This window comes from Platalea leucorodia (genome assembly GCF_965183815.1).
Source record: "Platalea leucorodia genome assembly, chromosome: Z".
In the NCBI taxonomy this organism is placed as follows: domain Eukaryota; kingdom Metazoa; phylum Chordata; class Aves; order Pelecaniformes; family Threskiornithidae; genus Platalea; species Platalea leucorodia.
The window spans coordinates 27,176,235-27,197,029 of NC_138858.1; the positions used below are offsets into that span (position 1 = coordinate 27,176,235).

The 20,795-nt window shown below is 42.7% G+C and overlaps 1 protein-coding gene across 1 annotated transcript in view; it reads right to left on the bottom strand.

Moving 5' to 3' along the window:
* Positions 1 to 19,011, bottom strand: part of PDE8B (phosphodiesterase 8B) — a gene marked incomplete at both ends in the record, with an annotated part of 77,777 nt that extends 58,766 nt beyond the window's left edge. The window contains one exon of the mRNA XM_082337411.1: positions 18,700 to 19,011. Coding sequence (XP_082193537.1) covers positions 18,700 to 19,011 — 312 coding nt within the window. The remainder of the gene's footprint in view (positions 1 to 18,699) is intronic.
* Between the last annotated feature and the right edge of the window lie 1,784 nt (positions 19,012 to 20,795).

Below are 20,795 nucleotides of genomic sequence, written 5' to 3' on the forward strand. Positions count from 1 at the left end.
TAACCAACTGTTCTATATTTAGCTGCCAGACACAGGTTATAACCACCCCAAGGCTGTTTCAGACTTATTCTGAGTACAGTTACCCTGCGGAAATGTAAAGTCAAACCAGTGCTCTGGTTTTTCCAGTCAGGCTGGATAGTTCTACTTGTGCGCTTAAATATTTTGCTAAGTCAGGCTTCAGTGGAGGCCAGGATTGCATAACACATAACAACAGGTGCATTAGGTCAGATTAAGCCACCAAACTAACATCATGTCTCTGAGAATGGTCAACGCTGGATAATACATACAAGACCAAGGCAAGCATGTATGATACCTCCTGCAACCATGCCCCATCACAGGCCTTAGAGATTTCTGAAATGCACAGAAGTAATTTTTGATTTATTAATCCTCAAAAGATCTCTTTTTCACTTAGTTTTTCAGTGTCCCAGTGAACTCATGTTATATGCTCCATGGAACACTAGCTCTTTTTTTACATATATAGCTGTAAAGCAAGGCACAGTCTGACACATTCTGTAATTTGCAGTTGTGCTGGTTTTGGCTGGGATAGAGTTAATTTTCTTCATAGTAGCTAGTATGGGGCTATGTTTTGGATTTGTGATGAAAACAGTGTTGATGATAACAGAGATGTTTTCATTATTGCTGAGCAGTGCTTACACAGAGTCAAGGCCTTTTCTGCTTCTCACACCACCCCACCAGCGAGTAGGCTGGGGGTGCACTAGAAGCTGGGAGAGGGCACAGCCGAAACAGCTGACCCCAGCTGACCAAAGGGCTATTCCATACCATATGATGCCATGCTCAGCATATCAAGCTGGGGGAAGAAGAAGGAAGGGAGGGACGTTCAGAGTCATGCCATTTTGTCTTCCCAAGTAACTGTTAAGGTGTGAAGGAGCCCTGCTTTCCTGGAGATGGCTGAACACCTGCCTGCCCATGGGAAGTAGTGAATTAATTCGTTGTTCTGTTTTGCTTGCATGCATGGCTTTTAACAGTCACCATGGTGAACTTATCTTGCAGATAGATCTGTTCTAAAATGGGAGTTTGCCTTGTGTAATCTAAAAGAAAAGTGGCCTTGATACACCACTTACGTGCATCTTGTCCAGTGATTTTTTTTCACTACAGAAACTGAGAATGCTGCTTCTCAGTTTCAAATTAGGATAATTTGATTTTAGGGCGACCTTAGGAAAGGAGTCCCCCAAAAAGTTAGCAGTAAGATGAGAAAGAAGGTGAGAAGTCATTTTGTTAGTGATGACAACTGTAGGGAGTTTATAAAAGCGTGCATTGTTGACCCATTTCAGCATCAATTTTTAAGAAAATGGGCAATGAATACATACAAAATGCTGAAAAAGTGCCAATCCACCATAAAAGTCTGAGTTCTGAGTTATGTTTAATATTTCATGTTTTAGAACTTTCTTGTGTTTTAGTTCCTCTTGGAGCTTCCAGTGGAGAGGTATGCATATTTGCAGATACAGTTCTTCCCGTAAAAGTTCTAATGAAATACATTTGCATTAACTGGCATTTTTATATTTCACTTTATGAAAACGGCCCAAACAAATATCCTTTGCCATTAAAAATAAAAATTAAAGAAGTCATTCCTTAATCTGGTATTTTAATTTCAATCATGATGTACGCAGAAATATTTTTAAATGATTCAGTCACTCTTACCACATTTAAAATATGATCGCCTCAAAACACTTACCGTGAGCCAGCCAAGTGATATACAAGTTTTCAAAGGATAACTAAAAATAACTCTATGCACAGTTCTCATTTTTCTCCAGAGTGAGATCTTCATCTCTGTACTGGGAAATATTCTTCCAAACAAGGAGGAATCAGCTAGGAGCTTGCTCCCACTTGACGACACTGAGAGAACCTCTGTGGTGGCACAGGAATCCTCATCGCAAAGCAGGAACTCTCTCTGCAGCCAGCCAGCTCAGGGAAGGCAAAAGCCACAGCATTAAAGACACCAGGCCATCTCAGAACTTGGGACACAGAAGTCTCAAACTGACTTTGCCTATATCAGATCAGAAGAAAGTTTACCCTATTTCTACATGTAATAAAACTTACGATTTTGTAGTTATCAATCATGTTATCATATTAAGAAAGTGAAAATATGATGTTAGAATAGCAACCTTACCTATGTTCACAGCAAATAAGAACTATTCTTCCATTTCTCATGCATGCCAGTTACTTTGAGTTTTTCTTTGTTGTATAAGACACTTGCTATAAGTTGCAATGAAATTTTACGCAGGTTCAAGTAACTAGATTGTACTATGAACACAGTAATTTCACTGGTACCCACCACAAATTATTGTATTATCCTTGGAAGACTAGTGAAAATGATGCGACTGTGTACAGAAATAGAATAAATACACTCTACTTGGCCACGATTTATAAGCGAGCTTTAGTGAAAAGGCGAATTCTGAGAAAATGAAATGCTGCAAGAGCGTCTATCTTATTTAAGATGGCTTGGTTTAATGATTGTCTGTGCTGCTGTTGAAAGGTAAACTGCAGACATTTCCACCTGAGATTATTACTTATCACTGAAATGTGTACAGCATGAAGTAGTACAGAAGCATCCATGAATTTTTATGTACAGCAGAACACACACGATTGACTGTCATTCACTTTACCTTTCTGTTGCTGACAGGAGTACAGGTAAGCATTTCATTCATATGCTTCCTCATATGACTAGGTTCTCCATGAAAAGAAACATAACAACAACGGATCAAGTAACAGCCTACTAGTCCAATTTAAAACCTTGCTTGGCTTCTTTTGACTGATTTGGACTCAGATGCAAATGAAGTCAGAAACCATATTTATTTAAAGATAGCTTGCTAAATTCTTCACCTTAGTGCTCCACTTCATTTTTTGCTTCAAAGGGAACAATTTTCCATTTCTGTATGCACTCACTGAATGCATCTGCAAGCATTAAACACAGACAGCAAAGCCAGATCTGTAACAACACAAATGACGTCATGGCTGATGGTAAGAAGAGTAAATTCTCACTCATTTTATTTTTCACCCTGAATTTCGATCTAACAGTGCAACGTCTACCAAAGATGCAAAAATCAAGTCAGTTACCAAATGAGGAGGAAGAGCCGCAGCAAGCACTGCAATCCCACTTGTGAAGCCACTGGGCCTTTGTAGATCGATCCAGTTGTCCAAGGCCACCTACTTGTTCTTTACAATAGTGGCACAACTGAGGTGCTTAGGTACCTGGTCAGGCCTCTTAGTACAAGGCTGGTTGTGTCTCAGCAAGAGCTATGAGATCTCAGTCCTATGCTTCCAACTTGAAAAACATACATCATTGCGCTGTAGTTTGGTGTAGTCAGTGCAGCCAGCTGCTGAAGCATATATCCAGCCTCCCAGTGTGTATTTTACATCTGGTGTTGCTGTAATCATTAGCCCTCAAGCTTTAGTAATTTAAAGTTGGTTTAAAACTACTGTGGGCATCTCTATGGTAACATGTCTTTGGGCATCCCTACTGCAGCTTAAAGCAAAGTTATTGAAGTTAGCATTGACAGACAGTTAGAAATTTTCTAGCTGGATCCTCCCAGCTACCAGAAAATTTTCATTTATTAGAAATAATGCCTTTTGAAGAAGCAATAGATCAGGTGGACATTTTTATCAAAATATAAATAGAATCTGAGATTGACTATAGTAAGTTCTGATTGACTTGAAACATTTTTCCAGAATTTAAGCTTTGAAATATTTCTCTTGTTGAAGTGACATTTCCAAATAAGCAGGAAATTCAATTCCCATTAACTTCCCATCAGCATACAAGTCAGTTGCCAAGGAAATTTGAGCAGACAAGCAGCAAAAGTTGGGAAGGAGTTTAGAGAGGGTGCACAGAAGACTATCTTTCCTGTTTTACGCTTAATCCTGTGCTAGGCAGCAATTAAAGTACTGTTTTAAGTCACACACCTGTGCCATGATTTTTTTCCTGTCCATGTCATACATGCTGGTAGCAGAAAAGAAGATATGCCTACTCTTGTCAGGTACTCATTAGTTTTGATAATACAGACACATAGAACTGCTCTCCAGAGCGAGAAAGAACGTAACCGATCATCAAAGAATGAATGAAGAGATTTGGCAGCTGGTAGACACAGGATGTGAACTGTGACCAAAAAGAACAAAGAAGTCCACACACTTAAATGTATCCTGTTTTGATCCCATTCTCAGCAATGGCAACACCTCTGCAACTGGTCAAATGGGGGGGGGGGGGGGGGGGGGGGGAAGCCAACCAAAACTGGAGAGGAGATACCAGAAGACGGCTCACGCAACCTGCAGACAAGCATACACCAAGTATTCATACAAACATACAAAAGGATCACCAATCATCCGAAGAAGGCAGACTATCCTCTTCAGTAATCCTATGCTGAAAGAACAAATGAAAAAATCCTGTAAGAGAAAGAGTGGCAGATCAACAAAAGGGAGTGGTGGCAAGAAGCACTGTTGACATCTCCAAGTAATGCAAATCTGGTATGCTGTACTTATGCCATGCCACTTACCCGCTTCACTCATCAAGAAATGTTGAGCAGTTATCAGGGAGGGTTAGGAACGAAGCATTCAGAGAAGCAGCACTGCCCAGCCCAACTAATAGCTACAGCTAAAATAGCTAAGGGCTGTGTGGGAGATATCCTGCCAGCTGTTTTGGTCCCTGACAGCCCATTAACCAGAATTGGAGATATCAGGGCCCAATCATTTAGTTCTATTGAATTAAAAATAAAACATGGGTAAATTTTCAGAAAATTTGAATAGCCTTTTGCTTAGTGCTATCTTCCTTTCTGAAAAAGGCCAGATCTTCATCTCGCTGATGTCAGTGGAGTCTGTCCAGGAGCAAGATTTGCATCCTAACATATGGAGTGGTGAGTTCTGAATTTGGCCGTTTTTACCAGACTACATATATGAATTGCATATTTCTGCACTGGGGCTGGAAGTGCAAAAAGGTACAAAGCTTTTACTGTTGTATCATCAAACACTGTTTTGTATTTTAAGCTCTTTCATTAGATTTTGAAATAAAATGCTGTTCTTCCTTCAATGATAGGAAGTGATACACAAAAAATTCAGAGTACCTCTTGGTAAGAACCTTAAAAAATAATCACATGAGTTCTGGTGCTCAGTTAGAAAGCTAGCTCTGTTAAATGTTCTTACAATGTGTGTCCACAATCAGAGTTAACCTGATCTCTCTCCTAGAAGTTTCTAAAGTGCGCAAAAGTTTATTTCTGCTCTTTACCACCCAGATATTCATAAATTTTCTGATGACGGTATCTTGTAGGAGTAGCTCTCCATCCCAAACTCAAAGATGATCACATATGTCTTGTATCCATTTTATGACATCAGCAACACAAACTGAAACACCTTGCAACTGTGAACAAGTTGCCTCCATTTTCCTTCATTTTGTTCCAGTGGATCCTGTGCAGCTATACTACATGAGTGCTCAAATAAAACAAGGGTATGTTGAAGATATTCTTTACTCAATTGCTGTTTAACATGCTATATGCCAAAAACCATATGCGTATCATAAAACACCAGTTTGTAAACATATACATATCTCAGACTTGGATAGGTAAACTGCATTATGTATTGACACCAGAGAATAAGCATGAGCATGGTAATTAAGGGTTATCCTTTCACAGGCAACAATCTGCATTAACCATGCAGGAAACCAGTGTTCTCTGATAAGACTTTACATGTGAGTTACAGAGGTATAGAACCATTTTCAATTTTAAGCTATCTGCAGACTATTTGCAATCAAATGAAAAATAAAATGTACATGAAAGGATGGCCTTAAAGGAGTTACTTTGAGCACAGCAGGTTTTTCAAATCTAAGGCGAGGCCACAGATGTCTTATAGCTCTAAGGGGTAAAAAAAATCCTTGATCTAAAAATAGCCTCTTGTGTAAATCTGGTGGAACCCATGAAAACGATTGCCTCCTTTGAAGATGACTCATTACTGAACTCTTTGAACTGTATGGATGGTCCCTAAGCCACTAAAATGCCAGAGGGCCAAAAAAAGATCTGTATGTGTGACGGCTGTTCTAGTTAAATGTGTATCTGCAAACAGACAACAAAGAAACCTTCCAAGTTGATAGGGTAGGAAAGAAACAAACAAATGTAAACCCAAAGTCTAAAACTGTTGGTTTGAACTATTTTCAAGAGAGTTTCTCACCAACTGCTAGTTTTCCTTCCTGAACTCTATAAGCATGTGTTGGGACAAAATGGTAGGTAGTAAGACAAAACCCAAGAACTGAAATGCAAGACTTTGTTCCACATACATTCATGAGGGCCCAAACTCCCAAGAATAGCATACAGATCTAATTCACTGCAGGATCTTACCAGTGGTCATACAATATCCTCATGCTTTCTGGTTCAGTGTAACACTGATGAGTTCCACTAGTTTTTGTGTTATTGATAATTTTATGATATTTCACTTCCTTAAATATCTGGCTTCATACCTGAAAGAAAAATTCTGATATCTCTAACACCAGAACGCACAGAACCTAACTTAAAATGGTGACATTTTAAATAGGTTATTTTTAAGACTGGCACAACTCTTGTCCTGAGCTTGAGGCTTTAGTAACATGTATCAAACACATGATTTTTGATCTATTGATGGTGTGAGAAATAAACAAGTTCTGTTGCCAACTCCAAGCCCACCTGAAGCACCAGCATAGTAAAAGGTAGCTCTGTCACACTGAAATGAGCAAAAATGCCAGAATGCACCAAAGCAACTGTTGCACCACATAAAGTGACAACATTTATACACAGTCACTTTTGAAGGTAAAAACTGCCATTAAGATTAAATTCATTCCCATGCACAAGACCCAGAGAGCTAATACACTATGTGAGTCCTCTCCTGGCAATATCTTATTTGGGCCTGGAATATAGGAGTGCATGCTGTCATTTTACAAATTTGTACCAGAAGTACCTCCATATTACAACAATTTTGATTGTTATGCCCTGCTTGGTGGTTTTGGGGTTTTTTTGTTGTTGTTTTGTTTTGGTGCTTTTTTGTTTGGTTTTGGGTTTTTGGTTTGGGAGGTGCTTCTTTTCTTCCTTTTGTCAAAGGTCTCTTCAGGATAGCAAGACTCTCCCAGCAAGCTCCCATTCCTGTCCTATAGTAAAAGCACTGATTTAGCTACCAACATTCTTCCCCCAACTATTATGACAGCACAACAAACCAGCATGGTTTGTCTGGAGCAGTACTCCAGACAAGGAGAAAAAAAACACATGAACCTAAGATTTTTTTTCCTTTCAAGAGTATAGAGCTTGCACTGGCAAACAGACTGGTTAGTAGTCTTCAATTTGTCTAGACAAATATCAGGTCTCTCTTGCTCTCAAATATTAAATTACAAGGAGTCCTCTGCCATTGTGATGAGGTGGGAAATAAAACCACAGAAAAGCACAGACTAATAGATGACTTTAGGCAGCAGAGGATACATTACCACAATTTTGTAACACAGAACACCATCTATGCATTTTCTGTTGCAGTGAAACCAATGTATGATTTAATTATTTTAGAAGCTCATTAAGACTACAACAAATAAACTCCAGAAATAGCACGTTCAAGATGATGGCTACAATCCACAAAATTTCTTAGCACTGAATGGCAAGCTACATTTTTGTTGTGCAGCTGTAAGATCTGGACAGAAATCACTAGATTCAAACATCACATTTCCTCAAGACTTCCAAGTGTCATCGGTATCCTGTGCCACCAAGACAAATCTTTTTTTTCCCCAAAACACCTCTCTACCCACATGCCTTTTCAGGCCCGCTCACTTTGGCTTAAGTCTCTGTCCTGGCCTCCTCCAGCCCATAACAGATGCTCCTTCCACAATCACCCTGACTTAGGCTAGATTGATTACTTTCTTTTCACTTGAACAATGATATCTCACTCTGATTAGCTCATCTCAGATCTTCACTTCATCCATCTCTTCTCTAACTATCCACTGCACCCTCATAAGTACTCTAGTTGACTTTTTTATGCCTGCAAAAACCTCCAGAACAAAGATAGCCAAAGATTTCCCGGGTTTCCATGAGCACACTGTGGCTTCCATCCAGAGCTCCATGGAGACGGGAGCGCTGTCCAGCAGCTGCACGCCATTGCACCATGTCCACAGCCCTGCGCACCATGTCCACAAGAACATAAGAAATAAAAACTTTCGAGATGTCTTGCTATCCTGGCCTCCCTCACTTTGCAATCTGAGGCAAAGGGAAGCAGCCTGAAATGAGGCCATGGCAAGGTGTTCAACATGGCAGTTACTCACCTCTTCCACAAGTCACAACACTGCCTGGCACATAAACACAGCCCTAACCATTTAACACGTGATGATTTTATTCTGAAATGGAATACACCACCTTCTCCTGAAAGCTTGTGTAATTTCCCAATATAATTAAGCAGCTGTTTAGGAAATGGCTTTCTTTGCAACAGGAGGAAGTAGTAATTCATCAGGATGGGACTCTTTGGAATGGATGGATTTCAGGGAAGCGGTCTCAGAGCCAAGAGGAATAGAAACCCACGATAGCCAACAGTTCAGGATGGAGGGGACTCACATGGGAGAACCTCTTCAGACTCTTTCAAAACAGAGAACTGAACTTGGGTGTCTCATCTCCAGAAAACACCCTAGCTACCATGTGACCACCTACCCTGGGGTCTCTGAGTTTCCAAAGAAATTCGATTCACTTTGGAAATGAACACACACAAAAGTTAAAGCCTCATTTTCCCCCTCCTTTTCTAAGAGAGATTTCTTGGTTTTCTGGCTAGCACAATGGCTTGGTAAGCTGCATTTCATAGAATCATAGAATGGTTTGGGTTGGAAGGGACCTTAAAGATTATCTGGTTCCAACCCCCCCACTACAGGCAGAGACACCTTCCACTAGACCAGGTTGCTCAAAGCCCCATCCAACCTGGCCTTGAACACTTCCAGGGAGGGGGCATCCACAGCTTCTCTGGGCAACCTGTGTCAGTGCCTCACCATCCTCACAGTAAAGAATTTCTTCCTAATATCTAATCTAAATCCACCCTCTTTCAGTTTACAGCCATTACCCCTTGTCCTGTCACTGTGGGAGCTTGTAAAAAGCCTCTCTCCAGCTTTCTTCTAGGCCCCCTTCAGGTACTGGAAGGCTGCTATAAGGTGTCCCCAGAGCCTTCTCTTCTCCAGGCTGAACAACCCCAACTCTCTCAGCCTGTCCTCATAGGAGAGGTGTTCCAGCCCACTGATCATCTTTGTGTCCCTCCTCTGGACTCGCTCCAACAGGTCCATGTCTTTCCTGTGCTGAGGACTCCAGAGGTGGACACAGTACTCCAGGTGGGGTCTCACCAGAGCAGAGCGGAGGGGGAGAATCGCCTCCCTCGACCTGCTGGCCATGCTTCTTTTGATGCAGCCCAGGATACGGTTGGCTTTGTGGGTCACAAGCACACATTACTGGCTCATGTGGAGTTTCTCACCAACCAACACACCCAAGTGCTTCTCCTCAGGGCTGCTCTCAATCCACTCATCACCTATCCTGTATCCATGTTTGGGATTGCTCCAACTCATGTGCAGGACCTTGCATTTGGCCTTGTTGAACTTCATGAGGTTTGCATGGGCCCATGTCCTGGTTTCAGCTGGGATAGAGTTAATTTTCATCTTGGTAGCCGGTATGGGGCTGTGTTTTGGGTTTAGGCTGAGAACAATGTTGATGATACACTGATGCTTTGGTTCTTGCTAAGTAGTGCTAAGCTGTTGCTAAATAGGTGCTAAGTGGCGCTCACACTGGTCAAGGACTTTTCAGCTTCCCCTGCTCTGCCGGGTGCACAAGAAGCTGGGAGGGGACACAACCAGGACAGCTGACCCAGACTGGCCAAAGGGCTATGCCATACCATATGACGTCATGCTCAGTATATAAGCTGGGGGAAGAAGAAGGAAGGGGGAGACATTTGGCATGATGGCATTTGTCTTCCCAAGTAATGGTTACGCGTGATGGAGCCCTGCTTTCCTAGGGATGGCTGAACACCTGCCTGCCAATGGGAAGTAGTGAATGAATTCCTTGTTTTGCTTTGTTTGCGTGCATGGTTTTTGCTTTGCCTATTTAACTGTTCTAATTCATTTTACTTCAAATATTAAACTGTTCTTATCTCAACCCACGAGTTTTTTCCCTTTTACCCTTCTGATTCTCTCCCCCATCCCACCAGTGGGGAGTGAGCGAGCGGCTGCGTGGTGCTTAGTTGCTGGCTGGGGTTAAACCACAACAGTCCACCTCTCCAGCCTGTCAAGGTCCCTCTGGATGACATCCCTTCCCTCCAGCGTGTTGACCACACCACACAGCTTGGTGTCATCTGCAAACTTACTGAGGGTGCCCTCAATCCCACTGTCCATGTCCCCAGCAAAGATGTTGAACAGTGCCAGTCCCAATACGGACCCCTGAGGGACACCACTCATCACTGGTCTCCACTTGGACATTGAGCCGTTGACCGCAATTCTTTGAGTGTGACCATCCAGCCAGTTCCTTATTCACCGAGTGGTCCATTCATTGAATCCGTGTCTCTCCAATTTAGAGACAAGGATGTCGTGCGGGACAGTGTCAAATGCTTCGCACAAGTCCAGGTAGATGACATCAGGCGCTCTTCCCTTATCCACCAATGCTGTAACCCTGTTGCAGAAGGCCACCAAATTTGTCAGGCACGATTTGCCCTTAGTGAAGCCATGTTGGCTGTCACCAATCACCTCCTTATTTTCCATGTGCCTTAGCATAGTTTCCAGGAGGACCTGCTCCATGATCTTGCAAATGGACACAATGATTATTAAACATAACTGCAGGAGAACAATGATCATTGACAACATTCAAGTTCACAGAGCCTTCGGACAGCCTTCCAAATCTGTGATGGGGGAAGAAAAAAGCCTCTTTTGCTGTCCCTGTGTCAAAATGGCTGATCCAGCAGCAAAGGGAAAATGGAGCGCTGGAAGCAGCTCCAAAGCTAACTTCAGAGACCTCATGCCCAATTCCACATTTGATTAAGCTGACTTGTTTATAGCACTAAAACGCATGCCACTGGTAAGTATATCACTATTTTGATTAAAAAATGCATAAAACGAGGAAGAAGTCAGACCCCACCCCTTCAAATATAAACAAATAAATTGTAATTAAATCTAACAGGTTACAGCTCTACATGCAAACTGGCTTTGAGCACAGTTTGCCCTAGGCTTATAAATAGCTGTTGAATAGCTTGTTTTCCAATAGCTACTTTGCTTCAAAACTCCATTATGCCCATTTCAGCTCATTGCCTTACCTCGCAGTGGACATTACTGACCCTACTAATGCAGACTCTCTCAGCTAACTGTTGTTTCATTGGATTTCTTCTTATTTAAACACAATTTTATAATATCTATACACATGCTGCATTCTCTGTGAATTCTGTGTGCTGGAGTCCAGGCAGCCCAGATCTTTGTAATTCCTGCTCTGCTTTTCCATGCTATGAAACCAACTGACATTGGTCCAGTTTTCCCATTCTTTTAGAAAGAAAGCTGCCTCTTCAGATGCAGTATGAATCCAGGGCAAGAGATCAATTGTAAATCTACATAAAAATTATTTCTGTATTTTCAAAGTGAGTAGCTCACCTTATTAAGAGCTTAATATTGAGACTGATTCTAAAGTAGCACCATTTAGCTGAGGGGCTTCTCAGCATAAAACTAAGCTCTACCCTTTCTATATTCAAGGTATGAAATACTTGGCACTGGATGGCCATATCAGTGGGTAGAGATATACAGGGATTTTTTTACCAGTTCTCCAGAGTAACTCTCTATTCACAGAGTCAGAGGTAATCCAAAGGAACAGAATGTCTGTAATACATTTTGTTCTTTATAGCTGACAATACAGGTGAGAAAGATATTTACAAATAATTGGATGCTGAATGCTGGGACAGTGGTTGACACAAATGGTTGACCTGCAAGGGAAAAATAAAGTTCATGAGCAAATGGACTAATGGTCCTCCGAAGTGAAGAAAGTTACCTGCACTAGACTCTACCTCCAAAAGGCTGTGCAGCGTGCCATCTTACAATAACGTATCTCCGGACAGCACTTCTTCCTCACACAAAAGGAAAGGTGACTCAAGCTTCACAAGCCAGAAGCACCAGTGTTTTGGGGGAGTCGTGGGAGCTCCTATAGAATGAGCTCCGTCGTACTTTATGGCCTGTGAGAATTGCCCCAAAGAAGATGCCCTCAGTGAAGCAAGGGGACAGTCAGCTGTTGCTGCCCTGCAAGACCGGTGACTTACTGGGCTAGAAATGCACCTACAAAACTGGGCCAGAGGGAGACAGTACTACGCAGGAGATCATCAGGTGGCAGTCCTGATTGTACGCTCATGCCCTCAACTACAAAATGATGCACTTCAAAGACACATGCTGCGTTCCACAACATTCCGTACATTTATCTTTACATCAGTAAAGGTGACTGTTGATTTTCTGAAGCCATAATCCTGCTACCATTAACTTATTTTGAAGTCCAGAAAATACTGGGTTTGGTTACCATGACAACACTCCCCCAAAAGAGTCAAACTCTGCTACACCATGAAACACTTCACATGCTATTTCCTAGCAACGACACAGGTACATATAGACTTCGCTGAAGGCAATTTTAGGAAAGTTACACATACATTAAAGATAATTCTACAAATCTCACATACACCATGCATCTTTCACTTTGGGCTACCCTGAAAAACCCTGTAACTGAGACAGACTTGAATCTTTCAAAAAAATAAGGGGAATGACCAACAGGCAGACAGGAAGTACAGGCAGAGAATGATCTACATGGAAAGTAAAGTACCCTGAGATCTGGCAGCAAGGTACAAGGGGAAAATTTAACCCCAAGCATGGTTTCTTTTCCATCTCTGGTTCCCCTTCACACCACTACTTACACTTTCACCAAATCTTACTCTCCTGGACCTGAATTTTCAAGGAACAACACTTTTGAGGGAGTATACAGATAATCCAAAATGAGAATACAGTAGTCACAGAAATAGCATGTCTGCCTTGTATGACGAAGATTTTAATTTGAAAAAAAAAAAACCAAACCAACCAAAACCAAACAACAACCGAAACCCCCAGCTCTGCTTCTTTTTTGCATACGGGACTAAGGCTCATGAATGTCCCCAGCTCTGACTGCGTTAATCTGACAAGCTTACCCATGAGCACACGGCACTTCAGAAATCACTAGGATCTAGAAACTCCTTTTAGCTTCTACAGGCTTTAGGTATCATTAGACAAAATTCAGGACTACTTCCTAGAACATTACCAAGTTACTGAAAATATGCACTCGCACTACTCATGACTTCAGGAATGCCTACGCTGTATGATCCAGCCTGGTACAACTACCTGATCTAGGAACCGATGGATGTAGAAGAGGTACAGCAACTTGTCTGAAATAACAGACTCCCAGAGAAGGTGAAGGACCCCCACCAGGAACAGGAAACATTTTTGCGAGTCAGATGCTTAAATGCTCATTACAGCAAATAGGGCAAGCTCATCATCTCACTGTGATAGATGTCCAAGCTGAGGAGGGGGCACCCAAGCCAGCTGAAAGGAAATGTCTACAAAAGATGTTTGGTAGCCTCGCCGCTTTCTTAGACTACCCAAAGAGCAGGTGTGATGTTTAGTTTCACAACCTAAACCTGCTCAATTACTCTCCTGTCTAAACCACTACTTAAAGTATGATAGGTGACTAAATTATTCCTCACCTGGAGGAGAGGAATGGGAAACTATGTACCCATTTTCTGTATCACATCCTAGTGATTATTAAGTGTTCTCAGCTGCAGGAATTCAAACCTATCTCCTGCATCCCAAGAGCATGCACCATTCCCCAGGGCATATGGCACAACTTCTCAGCTTGCATTATGTCTTTCAGCCATGTGGTCAGTTTTATTTTAAATCCCCCTGCTCTGCATTCAGCATGACCACAGAGTATTAGAAATTGTCAAAAGATCCACAGCAAACTCCTCAGAAGGTAAAACCTCAGAGTCTCATTTTGCGCATAGCAAATGGTACAAAGTAGAAAACAGATGCTACTAACGTAACGCTCAGTTTACCCAAAACTGTTTGGTATTTTGGGCACTGAAAGCAACTGTTCCAAAATAACTTTTTACTGGAGGACTTAGAGGGGTACAGGCCTGAGATGCCTGTTGACTCTCAATGCTGAAATGGTTGAGACTCATTGTTCTCTTACAAGCTTCCAACACTTCTCTTTTCCTATAAAAACTAAGGAGGAAAAAAAAAAAAAAGATGCATTTTATATTTAATGATATAAATGCCTATCACCCAGAACAGTTTTGGAAGTCCAGAATGTTGTGTGACTCAGTACCAAATAAGTTTATTCTACCAGGCTGCTCTGTTCCTTTGCCAAGTGGTTTATTATTTTCTGAAGAAATGGTTTTCTCCATTCTGTAACACTTCTCCTGTCTAGCATTGCTTAAGAGCACAACTACAGTGCTTGTTGAAGTTTACCTGCACCACTTGAAGGAGGAATGGAAAGGTCAGATACAGAGCAGCAAATCTTTGCAAAAGTCCTTTTAGTGTACTCATTTAAGAAGTCTGGCCTTAGTCCAAGAAAAGCACTTCTCTACTAGCAATTTTCTTTATGGTAAGAGTTATTCAGGCCAGCACCTCTCAGAGAACAGTTAGCCTAAATTAAAAAGTCTCTACACTGTAACATAGTTCAACACCTTTTGGCCTGCCCAAATTTTTTTCTGCCAGCTTTGCAGCCCCAGAGTATGTTCAAGAGGACTCTGATGTCTCAGGTGTCCTATTGAGTTGTGAAATGGACCTTCATCCCACTAAGTTACAGAGCTGGGAGGTTTATTTTCCAAGTTTACCCCACATCTGGTATGTTCCACATTCTACAGAACATACTAGCAGCCAGTTAAACAGCAGTACACTTCAAAGAAAACAAGAAGTGCAAGAAGTACAGTGACTCTTCTTACACATGATACTGCTTTAAAGAGAAGAACTGTCTTTGAAATCAGGGCAATGCTTAGGGTTGCATTTCTCCAGGACCCGTGGACCTGATGCAACCCTCAGTACCCGGATTTCTCAATGCTTTCCATAGCACTTTGTATTTGGCAGCTGCATCGTTTTCCCTGTTCCCTCAGATTTAAAAAAAAAATTGTAAAGCTAGATGCTTGACATATCAAGGTGCATCTTCTCCTTAATACTTCCACCTAGGAACTTAACACAGACCAACATTGGTGAGCGATACTGTCCCATTGTATTTCTTCTATATCTGAGCTTTACTTCTAATAATTATTTTGCTATAGAAAAGCCTGAAAACTGTCAAAACCTTTTCCTGGTATGATTGACTTTCGAAAGAGGTACATAAACAGGTTTTTCTCTTCCATAAAGAACACAACATATGAAGAACCAAACCATTACACGTTCTGTTCTTGTCATTTCCAGAAGAAAAATAAGACAACGTAATCAATAGAAGACTGAACAGGTTTTTTTTTTCCCCACTAGGCTATAAGTTAGCAACAAGGGCCTTAAAACTTGTTGTTCTTGTAGTCTTTAAGTTTGGCTAGTGTTTAAGTATCAAGATGTTCAAGAAAAGCATATCTATGCATGCACTTTTGCTTAAGATTTGTATTTGGTCTTAATTAAAAGATGTATTTGTAAACATAAATAAGGTAAACTTTTATTATCTTTTCAGATCCCCAAGGAAGTGTTCAAGAAGCTGTTTACTTCTTGCTAAACAGCTGGTACTGTTGCACTTCAGAACTGGCAATAGTTGAGCAATGGGTCAAGCAGCCATTTTACACTCCGCATCATGTCATGCTCAATGTTATGCTTCAGTGATGTAAGCTAAATGCCTTGTATCTTTACACAAAGCTGATGTAGGGTTTGAGATATTAATACTGTTTGCTGTCATGATACTGTTTGGTTTTAATAAGGAGGGAATGTGGGCAAGGAATGCCTGGTTTTTACTTGAGTGTTTCTGCCCAAGTACCTTAAGTAACATAGTGTATGGCTGGGCACCAGAAACTGTGGTCATATTCCAAATTAGGGTGCAGATGCATCTTATAGTACTTAACAAGTCCACTTAAGATCTTTGTCAGGTAACCTGTAGGTATTTGTTACCTACATTTGTTGTATGCTTTTGAGATCCACAAAGAAATGCACACATGCTAGAACTGCTGAATGGTTACTCACCAGTGTGACCAGGATGCGACCAACACATGTGAATGCTCTGAACAATTCAGAACTTTTTATTAAGGAAAGGAGAAGAAAAGAAAACAAAAAGAATTATCTTTCTAACACTGACCTCACCCCAATGAATACACATTAGATGGACTTAAAAAGTAAGGTTTAGGTAAGCCATACATTTTAAGTGACATGGGATCGTTTTTGTTTTTTATTTGAATTGCATCGAGTTGAAATCAGTGTAGGCTGAATGCCAGCTTAATAATATGGTACGGATGAGTTTTAAAACGTTGTATAATGATAGGGTCAAATGTAAATAATGCAATACTTGATCGCGTAAACAACTAAAGAAGAGTTTAGAACAGAAAATTAAGACAAACGAAGCAGCATTGTTTAAGTGGGTTGAATAGCTACACAACTGCAATATGATGTTAGTATATAATAGTGCTAACAGCCATTTGACCCATGTATTTTTTTTGTCCCCTAAATACAGTTAGATGAGATTTCAACACAGCTAATATGTGCAACCAAGCACTACAGCAGTTAAAACCATGTGGTATTACTAGACACTTTTTCTGTACCAAAATAGCTAATATGTTTCCTCATTTTTGAACTTCTATGGTAATAAATGTTGTTATCATGTACTATTGGAGAACCATATTTCTATACTTTTCCACTTCTTATAGCCCATCAGGTATCAAGTACTATTTTGCCTTTATGATAGTCCTGTAATGTTCCAACCTTGTTTTGGTCAAATACTCAGTTATGATATTAACCTGTAGGAAATCGTGCCAGGAGTAGCAGCAAGAATGGAGGCTCTAACTCAGTTTAAAAATGACATAAAATATTTTACAGATCTTAATTCTTACAAGAATGGAAACATATCTACTATATCATTGAAGCAGTTGTTAAATAAAAAAAAACATAATTTCCCTTAGGTGCTTGGGACTCTAAAATCGTTAAAAGAACTGAAACTATCCAAAATAATATTACAGTGCCAATTATAAAATTAAAAAACATCTGAAATATGTTCACTTTTAATAACCAGAAAGTTGACAAATATATTTGTTTATAAGAGCGCATGATGTAGTAACAAATAATAAACAATTCATAAGAACAGAAAAGGCCATTACCACTTTAAAAAAAAACAAAACTTTTTTTCAAATCTCAACTTGAAATATTGTGCAAAAATTTCTATTTTGCTCTCCTCTACATTAAAAAAAAAAAAATTCTTAAGTGTTCCACTCTGAAATGTAAAAAAATATCCAAAAATCCAAGAAATACAACAATTTTTTTACTCCAGTCCTGTTCAGACTTTGTCCCTATCACTGATTATGCAGGTTCTGCTGCTGAATAAGTAAAACAGTCAATGAAACTGCAGACGATTCTGCAAGTTTCTCAGCATTTGAACAAACACTGTCTATGGGTTGTGGTGGTGGTTTTTTTCTGTGATCTCTCTTACTTATCTTTCCCTCAGATGATTTCCGGATTTTTTAAGTTACAGAAGAAGATTATAGAATCTTTTAATTTCTTAATTATATTCTAACAAAATACCAGGATCTATTTAAGCCCATATAATTACTCTGTGACATGATATCCTGCTTTATTAGTACAACAGAAAAGCAACCAAAGGTGCAGCTGGGATCATGACACCGTTTATTTTGATAATAAGCTTTGGAATAGGGCAACAAAATTTAATTCTGAGAAAAGTTTCAGGGAAATTAATGAAAAATCTACCCTGATATTAAAAAAAAAAAAAATCCCGAGCAATCATCTCTTTTAACTACTAAACTTAAGTGAAGATGTTGACGAGCAGGTTGCAGCAGTGCCTACCTTAGCCACTGAGAGGGGGACCCAAGCCTGTCAGATCTGGAGTGAGCCACGGCCCCTGCCCGCCCCCCCCGGCAGCATCCCCTAGCCCTGCACCAGCGAGGCGTATTTGCCCGTGTGTGCAAATCATAGCTGTTCGGTTCTCAGCTCAACATCCACGCCTAGCAGCAACAGTTCATTTTAACCAGATACGGGGGGAAGAAAAAGGGATGAAGAAAACCCAACAGCAAGTACGGGATTTTTGCTGTTGAGCATTAAGCCGGGGGGGATTTTATTCCGGCATGTTAACACCTCTCCCAGACGCCCACTCCCTGCCACCAGCCACAAAGCCCAAAACTGACCCTCTCCCCGCCAGCTGTAGCCCCAGGAGCGGTCTGAGCCCAGGGGCACCCCGGCCCCGCCCGGGGGCTGCGGGCGCGGGGCGGAGGGAGCCCGAGGGGCCCGGCGGTGGCCCCCGGGGGGCTCCAGGCGAGGCGTCCCCCGGCCCGGCCCCCCCGCAGCGGTGCCAGCCCGGCCCGGCCGCCGCAGCTGCGGTGACTCAGTGGGCACCAGGGCAACCGCTCCCCGCAGCTGCATCCCGCCTGCCCGAGCATCGCCTCCCTCCCCGGCGGAGGCGGGGGACGCTCTGGCTCCCTCTTCCCTCCGCCGCGGCCGGCGGGGACCCGTACCGGCCCCGCCGGGGACCCACCTCCGCCGCGGCCGCGGTTTACCTTGGCGCTGGCGCTGCTGGTCTGGGTCTCCGCCTCGATGCCGCAGCAGCGGGGTGCCCTGGCCCGGGCGGAGGCGCCGGGCTCCCTGCGCTCCTTGCGGCGGGGGCCGGCGGAGGGCGGCGGCTGCTGCCGGCTCTGGTAGGCGAGGACGGAGGGGATGGAGTCGGCCGCGTCTGTCTTGATGAAGAGGCCGTGCAGGGTGGCGGTGCCCTGCGAGATGGTGGTGGTCTGGTGGGGGGAATTGGACTCGTCCGAGTCCCGGCAGTAAATCACGCCGCTCTGCGAGACGTGGATGCTGGGGGCGCAGCCCATCCCTTCCCTTCCCCACCCCGCTCCACCGCGCCGCCGGCCGGCCGGCCCGCTCCGCTCCCGCCGGCCGCCGCCCCTGCGCCGCGCACCCCCCGGCGGCACCGGCACCGGCACCGGCACCGGCACCGGCACCACCCCCCGCCGGCGGCGCCTCCCCGGCACCCCCGCCCGTCCGCCCCGCGCCGCCTCCGGGGACCCCAGACCCGTTAAGCCCCTTCCCCTCCTCGGCAGCGGCTTACGAACGGCCCGCGGCCACCGGGTCCTTCAGCCGGGGGGGAGGAGGAGGAGGGGGAGGAGGAGGAGAAGCATCATCGGTGGTGCAGCCGCCTCCTGACCCTGGCAGAAGGTCTGCTTTCAAGCCTTCCGTACGTACAACATGACACCTCCCGCAAAGTGTGCCGAATACTTTTTTTTTTTTCTTTTTTAAAGCAGTTAAAAATACTTATTTTGACAGTCAAAACGCGCCTACTTTCTTAGTCATGGGTGAGCAAATCTCAGTTGTTCAGGGGGACTGCAAGGAGGAGTTCGGAGCCACACGACACCCACTGCAAGCTAGGAAAAAAGGCCAGGATTGTTCCACAATTTTTAATGCTGTTTTTCAATTAGGCCAATATTCAAAGACAAATATTGCTATTTTAACCTATATGTCTGATAGCTGCCAATCCCCATTTCCAGTCCCTGGGGAGATTATAAAGCAAAATGATTAATACTGCAGAGATTTACACACCTTCTTAGCTTTTCACAGTGAATAGTTTCATTGACCTCAGTGAAACTACCTACGAGGTGTAAAGCTAAACATGTGGGTTTTAAGTCTTTGCAAGATTTTAGTTTAAATCTCTCTGTTTTCAATGGCACATTATAAATCCTTCAAGAATTGGTAATGTCATCCAAGCAGTATGCTGCCTGCCTAATAAAGCATTTATCTGACACCCAGTTACCAACAAACACTTGTGTATACACCTTTTCTTCTCCTTGGAGTGTTACCTGATGTTTGATCACTATTTCTCCACCTAGTTTTTAGTGAGTGATGTAAAAATATTGCAAGGATTGTGATGCTGAATGGCAAAGTGCTCTGAACACGTTATTTTGGCTCCTAATACTCCTGAAGTGCTTTTACGGATTAGAGACCAGTTTATTCAGAAGTGATGGCTTTGCAGCTAGAACGCTTCAGTTCAGAAAGACTGTTTGAGCCTTTAGCCTCTGTCTCTGCTGATCCAGACCATGGGTCATTGCAACTATGGCAACATGGACATTCACTCATCCATCAAGAACTGGACTGAGATCACCAACCTATTTGACACACTATGGTTTTCCAGTTACCGGAGAGAGCCTGCGTTGGCCCTAGTAATTAAATTTGCCTAGGTAATTTTTTTCCCAATAGTCAATGTTCACAAACTAAGTCGTGGCTCATAGCCTGCATATGCTGCATGTTTGCATGCTGCCACGCTGCTCTGCTGGTGGCTGTCTTTGAGGACCACCTTGAAGACAGGCTCAGTACAAGCGAGATGAAGCAGACTACACTTCATCACCCAACCATGCAGCCTTTCTTGCCGCTTAGGCTGCAGTTCTGGATGAGACCTTCCAGTCTCCCGGAGCATAATGCACTTCGTTGCAGATGAACATGTCCTAAAACTGCATTTAATAACAAAAGAGCAACCAGTTGTATGTATTCCTTGCAATATTTTCAAGTCCCTCTTCATTTCTTTTAGTGGTTGGGAAACTAAAGTTGGGCATTTGAGTTGCCTGTCCTAGACCACATCTGAGATTTGCAGCAGGGCCAGGAGTTC